This window comes from Pelodiscus sinensis, chromosome 28, assembly GCF_052426305.1.
Source record: "Pelodiscus sinensis isolate ZL-2025 chromosome 28, ASM5242630v1, whole genome shotgun sequence".
NCBI lineage: Eukaryota > Metazoa > Chordata > Testudines > Trionychidae > Pelodiscus > Pelodiscus sinensis.
Window position 1 is genome coordinate 2,376,244 of NC_143079.1, and position 9,712 is coordinate 2,385,955.

The window sequence follows — 9,712 nt, forward strand, 5'->3', positions numbered from 1 at the left end:
TTGCAGCTGGACAGTTCAGAGATAACTAAGCCACATACTGAACAGATCCACAGGTATAATATAAATATTGACCCCAGCGTGTGAGTTCAACTGACAATCAAAAAAATTACCCCCCTGGAGTGAGCGTTTGGGAAATGTCCAGCCAGCCCGTGTGTTGTACCAGCGCCTCTCCCCCGGCTGCGCCCCCCCCCCCCGCGCAGCGCCTCTCCCCCGGCTGAGCGCGCCCCCCCCCCCGCGCAGCGCCTCTCCCCCGGCTGAGCGCGCCCCCCCCCCCCGCGCAGCGCCTCTCCCCCGGCTGAGCCCCCCCCCCCGCGCAGCGCCTCTCCCCCGGCTGAGCGCGCCCCCCCCCCGCGCAGCCTCTCCCCCGGCTGAGCCCCCCCCGCAGCGCCTCTCTCCCGGCTGAGCCCCCCCCCCCGCCGCGCCTCTCCCCCGGCTGAGCCCCCCCCCCGCGCAGCGCCTCTCTCCCCCGGCTGCGCCCCCCCCCCCGCGCAGCGCCTCTCCCCCGGCTGAGCCCCCCCCCCCCCGCGCAGCGCCTCTCCCCCGGCTGAGCCCCCCCCCCCCGCGCAGCGCCTCTCCCCCCGCAGCCCCCCCCCCCCGCCCCCTCCCCCCCCGCAGCGCCCCCCCCCCGGCTGAGCGCGCCCCCCCCCCGCAGCGCCTCTCCCCCCGGCTGAGCCCCCCCCCCCCGCAGCGCCCCTCCCCCGGCTGAGCCCCCCCCCGCAGCGCCCCTCCCCCGGCTGAGCCCCCCCCCGCGCAGGCGGGCTCGCTGCAGCGAAGGGAGCATCGCGCTGGTGCATGGATGCTGCGGGCTCGGCGCGGGGCGGGACTTGTCGCGTCGGACTCGGCCCGCGGGCCGGGGGTGCTGGGCCCGGGGGCCGCTGCCTGCTCGCGGGGGGGGGGGGGGTGGAAGAGGAACCGCCCACGTGTCGCTCGGGGAGGGGGGCGGGTCAGTCTCCGCCCCCCCGGAGTGAAACCGCCCCCCCGCCTCATTTGGGGCGGGGCGGCCACGTCGGCGCCCGCGCTGCTCCGCCCCCCCCCCCCCCCCCCCCCCCATCATGCCGGGGCGGCGGCTGGCGGCCGAGGTCTGCGTGCGGGGCCTGCTCGGCGGGGCCTTCCTGTGAGTGCGGGGGGGGGCGGGAGCCCCGCCCCGTCGGGGACAAGCGCAGGCGGGACCCCCCCCCCCCCGGCAGCCCATCCCCCCACGTGTTGAGCAAGCGGGACCCCCCCTCGGGCAGCCCATCCCCCCCACGTGTTGGGCAAGCGGGACCCCCTCGGGCAGCCCATCCCCCCACGTGTTGGGCAGGCGGGACCCCCCCGGGCAGCCCGTCCCCCCACGTGTTGGGCAGGCGGGACCCCCTCGGGCAGCCCATCCCCCCCACGTGTTGGGCAGGCGGGACCCCCCCCCCGGGCAGCCCGTCCCCCCACGTGTTGGGCAGGCGGGACCCCCTCGGGCAGCCCATCCCCCCCACGTGTTGGGCAAGCGGGACCCCCCCTCGGGCAGCCCATCCCCCCACGTGTTGGGCAGGCGGGACCCCCTCGGGCAGCCCATCCCCCCCACGTGTTGGGCAGGCGGGACCCCCCCGGGCAGCCCATCCCCCCACGTGTTGGGCAGGCGGGACCCCCCCGGGCAGCCCATCCCCCCACGTGTTGGGCAGGTGGGACCCCCCCTCGGGCAGCCCATCCCCCCACGTGTTGGGCAAGCGGGACCCCCCCCCCGGGCAGCCCATCCCCCCACGTATTGGGCAGGCGGGACCCCCCCTCGGGCAGCCCGTCCCCCCATGTGTTGGGCAGGCGGGACCCCCCCGGGCAGCCCGTCCCCCCACGTGTTGGGCAGTGCAGGCCCCACCCCCTTGGGTTCTGCTCAGGTGCTGCTTCTGTGCCAGCTGCACACGGGACTGAGGCCCCAGTCTGCCACCCAGTGCCAGCTGGTAACTGCCATTGCCGGGCTGCGCCTGAAGTGGCTGGTGGTTTACGGGAGGCTCCAGAGAGTCAGGCAGCCCCAGTGGTGCGCCTGCGACCCCCGACCCAGGGAGCTGGCTAGGTACACATGGCTACAGAGCCTGCTTTTATTCTCTTTCTGATACAGAACAGCCCCTCGTCTCCCCCGGGTAGCCAGCCTGGGGGGATTCAGCACAGAGGTATTTGACTGGCTCGATTTTGCGGTTTCCTTTGGTTCTGGATTTCCATCACCCCGGTCATCTGAAGAAGGGGGCTGTGCCCACGAAAGCCCGTGATCCCATCTCCATGTTTTGTTAGTCTATAACATGCTACCAGACTGTTCGTTATTTTTTAAAGTTTTTCCTGTTACAGACTCATTCGGCTACCCCCTGAAACTTTTGCAAACAGAGGCGGGTCTCTTACCGAGAGAGACTCCCGGCTTTGGCTATGTAGAAAAGTTGTCTGTTTAACTTAAATTGGTGCTTAAAATGATAGTTAAACTGCTGCCTGACACTTCAGTTTGAGGCTGTTGCCAAACAGCTTTAGTAAGTAAAGACTGGAGAAGGTAGCAAATATTGTCGCTCTTATTTAAGAATGGCTCTGGACCTGGTGATTGCAGACTGGTATGCTTTCTATCTATACCTGATAAAGACTAAAATTATAATTGAACTGTGTGATTCATTGATAGAGCCCTGCAAATCCGCGGACATCCGCTTTATATCTGCAGATATCTGCATCCGTGACTCCTTTTGGCGAATGCGGACCTGAATTTTGTATTGAGAACCCTGCAGACTTGCAGATATCTGCTTTGTATATATCCGTGTATGGTGTTTGTGGAAATGGATGTGAATACAAATGTTGTAACCACGCAGAGCTCTGCTCTTTGCCATAGCAAGTCATTGGGACCAAAAACTTCACAAGAGTCAAAAAGGGACTGGATGTTTACATGGATAAAAAGAATTTCCAGAGTAATAATGCTAGACAGGGATATTAAACCTCAGGGTTCAAGGTTTAAGTCAGTCTCTGACTATGAGAGATCAGAAGGAGCCTTGCGTAGGGATGTAATAGTGTAGTCGATAAACCGATTAACCAATAAGCAAAAGCTTATAGGTTGATGCTACAGACTACACGCATTCCCTCTCTCCCTGCCAGTAAATTTTTAACAGGCTGGCCAGCAGCCTGGCTCAGTCCTGGCTTGCAACAGGTCTAGGACCTACTTCTGCTATAACTCTGCATACAAAGCGTATTAGGAGCCGAGCAGGCAGGCAGCCTTGCTCAGTCCTGGCTCAGGCTGGGTCTGGGACCTACCCCCATTTCAGCTATGCATTTCAAGTGTATTAAGAGCTGGCTGGACAGGCAACCCGTCTGCGAGGGAAGCTGGTTTTTAAACTGGCTCCCCTTGTGGACCAGCTCCTGCCTGGCACCCTGCAGTGCTGCCTCCGATACAGCGGCTGCTGGCTCCAGGGACTATAGACTAGACGACTAACCGATAATGTTTCCTGAGGTTACTCAACGATTCAATTAACTGATATTTAACGTCCCTAGCCCTGTGCAGACAGATCTGTATCTGCAAAAATGAGTCCTGGATAGCAACATTGACATCCATGGATGTGGATACCCACAGACATAAAGTAGATGCTCACAAGTATACAGGGTTCTAGATACAAAATTTGCATCTGCATCATATCTGCAAAAATAAGCTGAGGATAGATTTGTAGGGCTCTGCTAGTGTTGCGAGTGGATTATCTCACACTTATCTACTGCAGAGGTCTTGGACCTTTCTCGGAGGCATCTGGTGCTGGCCATTGTTACAGACTAAAGGAACCTCCTCACTCTTTGGTCTGATCCATTCTGGCAATTCCTGTGAGATTGTTAAACCAGAATCTGTCCCGTACAGTTTTTTACACTGGCTTAACTACTGGTTTAAACGTGCACCTTAAACCAGTGCAGCTTTCTCATGTAGACAAGCCCCAGGATGCAACCCAACTACTCATTAAGCCATTAGGAAGATAGGAGTGGACATATCTGAAAACCAAGGACGCGCCTACTTCAGTTCCTAACCCCTCTCTGCACTGTGTAACTGATGATTCATCGACGATCATGCAGTTATATCAGGAAAGTTTTCTCCTAATCCCAAGCAGTGAGCAGTTGGTTTATGCCCTGAGCATATAGTTTCATCTGATATTTCTCTCCTAGTGAGTGAGTGTACATGAGAATGGAGCTCCTATTAGTCATGTCAATGGCTTTTGCCTGTTTGAATTTGACCAATCTCTTGGATCCACTGATAATGGAATAGGGTCGCCATGCTGGGGGGCAAGTGGAGTGTTTCTAGCAATGCCTTGTGGTAACAGGCGCAAAGTATTTTATCTGTTTCAGTGTTTATTGCCCTTCGATTTCCTGGTGTCTCCTTGCTTTTCTGTTGTGTAAGAGAGTAAGTAGGAGACACTCAACTGGCCACCTCCTTCCAGCTCCCCAAATCCCAGGAGCTTGCATCTTTCCAAACGCCACTGTTCTGTCTCTAGGGTCATGGAATTTGTGCCTCCGTTTCTACGTGTCATACAGCCCGAAGAGATGTGGCTTTATAAAAACCCATACAGAGAAGCTGATCACGTACCCACCAAGCTCATGTTCGTAAGTATTCACCAGTTCCCTACACGCTCTAAGTTTTGTTAATAGTTTTCCTTTAAAATAGCTATCAGCATAAAAACCCACTTCTTTGAGTGGGTCAACAAGCATGTGGACAAAGGGGATCAGTAGATTGTGTACTTAGATTTCCAGGAAGCCTTTGACAAGGTCCCTCACCAAAGGCTCTTCAGCCAGTAAACTGGCAGGATTTCCCTGGACAGAAACCATGTTGACTGGTTCCCCAACGAATTCTATCCATCTCCGTGTCTGTCATTGCAGCTAATTTCAGTTTTGTGTCCCGTGACATTCATCCTCCTGGCCAAATTCCTCATGAAGGTCGACCGCAGAGACACACAGGAGGCCTGTTTGGGTGAGCACCCCCGACCCTGATGGTCACACGGACCCGAACGGAGCGCATCCTTGGGGCAGACACGCTCTTCCTCCTTGCTGCAGTAGCGCCCGGAGGGCCCAGCCCACGGGAGCTGCAGTGTCATTGTGCTCGCACCCTCGTTCTTTATTCTCCTCGTTGCGGCTCAGGAACCTCTGGGTGATGGAGGCAGGGCTAGGGGTGGGGGGACCTTGAATCTTTTGCTGCTCATGCACAGCGTGCTGGCCAAGGGGTTGGGGAATTGGAGCTGCTTCCTGCCTGGGGCCCATTCACTGGCCCGTCTCCCACGCTGCGCCTTTCGCTCCCTGACCAGCCCCCTGGCTCCACAGCAGTCTGCTGCAAAACGTTGGCTTCTGTGGGGCCAGGATTTCACCCACTGTCCTTAAAACGCCTCTGTGGGCCGGAACGTGGGGGCTTCACCCCTCCCAGGCTGCCTTCCCCTCTTGCCTGCTTTTCCCTGGCAGAGCCGTTCCCTTCCGGCCCATGGCTCAGTGTGGCTGGGCGAGGCGTGGTCTCCCCGTGGGCCAGGTGTCATGGCAGGTGCAAGTGCCAACTAAGAGACTCAGGCCAGTACAGCCCCAGCCGAATCATCCTCCAGAGACAGGCTATTGCTCAGGCACTTGGTTGGCTCCAGCAGCTGCCTGCCCAGCGGGGGGTGGGTGGGTGTGTGTGGGTGGGTGTGTGTGTGTGTAGGTAGGAGGGACTGATGGGGGCTCTTGGCTCTCTTCCAGCTGCCAGCCTCGCCCTTGCCCTGAACGGGGTCTTCACAAATGCTGTGAAACTCGTCGTGGGCAGGTAAGAACAGCCAGGAATTACCAACCCTGGGCCCCAGCTGGACTTCAGGGGTGGACAGCCCAGCTTGCCTGTGTGGCTGTATTTTCCCAGGTCCCTTTGGGGGGAAGCGCAGGGACAGGTGGGGGAATCTCTCAACCACAGAGCAGGGCCCTGACTCGTGTGGGGACAGGGCAGGCCCCCGGGGCTTGTGCCAGGGCGAGCATCCCTGCGTGCTCTCGGCAGTGCCCTAGGCTCTTGGAGCAGGATGTGGTCACTGTAGCTCATTCACTCCCCTCTGCCGGGCGGGGGTAGCTGCTGGGCGATCACAGGGCCTAGGGCTGGAACCCCCCCAGGTTGCTGAGCAGCTGTGGGATGGCCGTGCTGCCTTCCACACAGGCGCGTTCAAGTCTCCTGGAGCTGAAGGGCTCCCTCGCCCCTTCTAGGGGGCTGTGCTGGGGGGATTGCAGAGCTGGCGGGTGTCTGATCAACCCAGGCCACTGCTAAGAGTCTCCCCCCGGCAGGGCCCCATGCTTTGCTTCTCTGCCCCGTTAGGCCACGGCCGGATTTCTTCTACCGCTGCTTCCCGGACGGAGTGGCCAACGCCGAGCTGGTGTGCACTGGCGACCCGACTGTGGTGACTGAGGGACGCAAGAGCTTCCCGAGCGGGCATTCCTCCTGTAAGCACGGGTTTCTTGTTCATAGTGCTGCACTGCAGAACCAGACAGGAGAGCAGATGCCAGGGAGGGAGGGATCGCCTTCGCCACTGCCTCGCCGTATGGCCTGGGTCATGCTCACTGACTTCTTGCCAGGCCTCGCTTTTGCCTCTGAGTATGGAGGTGCACAGAGCTCCAGGTGTCAGTACTACATTGCAGCCTCTGACTTGCCTGGTGCCCTTTCAGGACAAGCTCCTGAACCCCTCTTGACAATGGATGGCCCCTGAGCTGGGGGAGGGGGTGTATCTGCTGGGGCTCTTGCAAGGTGGGTTCCTAAGTGGTGTGAATTTCCCCCCTTTTTTCCCAGTTGCCTTTGCTGGCCTGGCCTTCTCCGCCTTCTACCTGGCAGGAAAGCTGCACTGCTTTGCCCCCAGCGGGCGCGGAAAGTCCTGGCGCCTCTGTGCCTTCCTGTGCCCCCTGCTGGGTGCCCTCCTCGTCGCTCTGTCCCGCACCTGCGACTACAAACACCACTGGCAAGGTGAGCGTGCCCAGAGCCCGGGGTGATGGGCAGCCTGTGAGGCCTTGGGGCGGAAGCATGGGCCGCTGATGCCCCGGGCGCAGTATGGGGAGGGGTGCTTCTGAAAGAAAGGAGTCGCGTCTGGGCTTGTGGCCTCTCACGCTCTCTGGGCCATAAGCCCCGAAGCAGAGGGCTCGCAGAGCGAGGTGTGTGCTGCCAGCGCCAGGTCTGCGGCTTATGGACAAGCCCATTGAACTCGGTGGGGCTTTCAGCTCCGCTGCGCGTCCTGCCTGCAGCTCTGCCCCGGGCTGGCACTTCCTGGCCATGTAAAATCCCGTTTAATTAACCGGTTAACTGTTAAGTTTACCCAGTGTCGGGAAGGGGCTGGAGCGGCCCCCCTGCCTGCCGCGGTCAGGGGCTGCTCCAGCCTCACTGGTTAACCGGAACCGGAGTGAGGCTTCCAGGCTAACCGTTAACAGTCCATGGGAGAGCGTATTTGGGGAGTGCTGCCGGACTGGCCTTGGCGCTGCATGGTGCCATTTAGAGCTCTGAACGGCCGTGGTTTTGCCTGTCCCCACAGGACCTGAGCAGCGCTCCGGGGGGTTCACGGAGCCGGTGCCGCAAGCCGGGGGTCAATCACCCTTTTGTTTCCACCCACAGATGTGCTGGCCGGCTCCGTGATTGGTGCCACGTTTGCGTACCTGTGCTACCGGCAGCATTACCCGCCCCTGACTGACCCCGAGTGCCACAAGCCGTGGCCGTCCAAACCAGCAGCAGCCCAGGAGCTAACACGGACCAGCTCCAGCTTCTGCCTGGACGTCTGATGATGGGATCCACGTTGCAGGCAACGGCCCGGCCTTGCTTCAGCCTCAGGGCAGGGTGCCGCTCGGGGACCAAGGCTCTCGGCCTGCTGGGCGAGGTAGTGGAGTAATTGCTTCCCCTGTGGATGTGGTCAGTGGGGCTGCTCTGTCAGGCCAGCCCCGGGGAAGCTGCAGAAGTGACCCTGCTGCTGCAGGAGGGAGGGGACAGGCTGCCTGCACCAGCTCGCTTGCGAGGAGGCTTGGGGTGAGTCCGGTGGCCACCCTGGCTGGTGCAGGAATGAGCAGGGCAGTCAGCCCTCTCCCGGCGAGCTCACAGGAAGAGCCTTTTACTGTCCCTGCATCCCTGTGGTGTGTGCGAGTCCCCAGCCCTGCACGTGTGCGTTTCCAGGTGGCCCAGGGTGGGCACAGTACGTACGGCTTGGTCCAACAGGGGGTCTGCCCCAGCAGGCCCTGAGTTGTTTTCCTGGGGAGGCACCATGGTGGGTTTGCTCCCCCCCTTTTGTAAATACTTTCCCGGCTGGAACCTGGCCCTCAGTCACACACAGGATCGCTGGGTCTTCCTCAGCGCCTGCGTTCCCACCTCCTCCTGCGGCAAGGCCAAGATCAGCCCCGTCAGGTCAGGACGCCATCGGCCAGGCATGACCGCCTTGTACCACAAGGGCATTTCGCCTGTGGCCCCCTTGCAAAGAGTAATGGCTGACCTGAGGGGTGGGAGAAGACACTGAAGTGTTTCAGGGCTTGTCTCCACTTACCAGATCGATCTTCCGGGGTTTGATCTAACAGGCCTAGTAAAGACCTGCCAAATCAACCACCGATGGTGCCTTGGGACAGCATGCAACGGGGTTGCAAGGAATAAGAGAAGTTGAAGGGAGAGTTTCTCCCAGCTACCTCCTTCTGCGGGGATGCCGTGGGCACTCTACCTAAGGCATGTTGACTCCAGCTCTGCTATTCCTGTCGCTGGAGTTGCGTATCTCAGGTCGACTTTCTCCCCTCTGGCCTTACATTCACTGTCAGCCTGGAAGAACAGGGCAGTGAGATGGTGTGATCCATGGGCTTACTGCTTGTAAGGGGGCAGGTGTTGCTCCAGCTGTAACTGCAGCATCTTTCTGTGTAGGATGTTTCCCTGTGGACCTACTGAGCAATCTGCATTCCTGTTTCATAGGAAATACGTTAATTTCAAACGCACTTTACACTGTGGTTGGAAAAAACACACAGTCCTTCAACTGCTGATTGAGCCATGCTAAGTCCTGGGGCATGCGTACTGCCTGTTAATCCAGAGTACTCAAGAGTCTGGACTCAGCCTTGTTGAAGTTTTTGGCAAGCTTGGGAAACCAACATAGTATGGGAATCACGTCACTTACTGGGTTGCTTACTGTCAAATAAAGAGCTGGTTTTAATTTGGTGAAACAAGCGAGATTCCATTTTGGCCCTAAAGACCATCAGTCTTGATGCAGCCGGCTCATTTTACATTGAGTAGGTCCAGTTTTGCCTGCCCTTGATTAGCCGTTCTAGGTACGGGGTTTGCACCAAGAACAGATGAGTCAGTAGCAAATGACATTTGTGTCTTCACAAAGGTTGAAAGAGTGACTGGTAAGGCAAGTGTGCTCTGACACAGGGTTTGGTTCTGTTGAAGGCTCCAGCTGTCTGAAATCTCACCATACAAGAAAGCAGCAGTCATTTCTTTACAGTAACCTTCAAAAGTGCCAGCTGGACGCCATTGCTTGGCCTGTTTCAGACACAGCTGAAGGACGTACCAAGCGGGGGGGTGAGGCTGCTTTTCGAATTGGGCATCTCCTTGTTCTCTGCTCCTGAGGACTGGAGCAAGATGGGAAAAGAGGCTGAATTGTGGGCGTTTTTGAAAAACTCTTATCCTGACAGCACATGCTCTCCTGCTGTAAGGCAGGCGCTCTGCCTAAGGAGACCTGTCTAGTTGGTGCTGCTGCTTAGATCTGTTTCTCCTATGACACCTGGCCGCCAACGGCTCCTCCTGGGAATTACA

The 9,712-nt window shown here is 59.0% G+C and overlaps 1 protein-coding gene across 3 annotated transcripts; it reads left to right on the plus strand.

Moving 5' to 3' along the window:
• Positions 1-971: 971 nt before the first annotated feature.
• Positions 972-9,123, plus strand: PLPP5 (phospholipid phosphatase 5). 3 transcript variants are annotated; one of them, XM_089773812.1, is made up of 8 exons: positions 1,066-1,114; positions 2,084-2,248; positions 4,458-4,566; positions 4,840-4,930; positions 5,680-5,743; positions 6,275-6,399; positions 6,743-6,913; positions 7,553-9,123. In XM_089773812.1, exons 3-8 carry the CDS (start codon positions 4,462-4,464, stop codon positions 7,714-7,716), a joined length of 720 nt encoding a protein of 239 aa, XP_089629938.1. In that variant the 5' UTR covers positions 1,066-1,114; positions 2,084-2,248; positions 4,458-4,461; the 3' UTR covers positions 7,717-9,123. The 3 variants fall into 3 exon arrangements, with proteins under 3 accessions (XP_089629937.1, XP_089629938.1, XP_089629936.1); XM_089773811.1 differs by lacking the exon at positions 2,084-2,248 and having other exon boundaries at positions 972-1,114; XM_089773810.1 differs by lacking the exons at positions 1,066-1,114; positions 2,084-2,248 and adding an exon at positions 1,790-2,038.
• Positions 9,124-9,712: the final 589 nt, after the last annotated feature.

Bases quoted from the DNA above. Each gene is read 5' to 3' on its own strand.
- PLPP5 (XM_089773811.1), top strand. From the start codon at position 1,053: ATGCCGGGGCGGCGGCTGGCGGCCGAGGTCTGCGTGCGGGGCCTGCTC. The intron at 5,744-6,274 runs GTAAGAACAGCC...CTGCCCCGTTAG, and splicing joins GTGAAACTCGTCGTGGGCAG to GCCACGGCCGGATTTCTTCT. The intron at 6,914-7,552 runs GTGAGCGTGCCC...TTCCACCCACAG, and splicing joins CTACAAACACCACTGGCAAG to ATGTGCTGGCCGGCTCCGTG.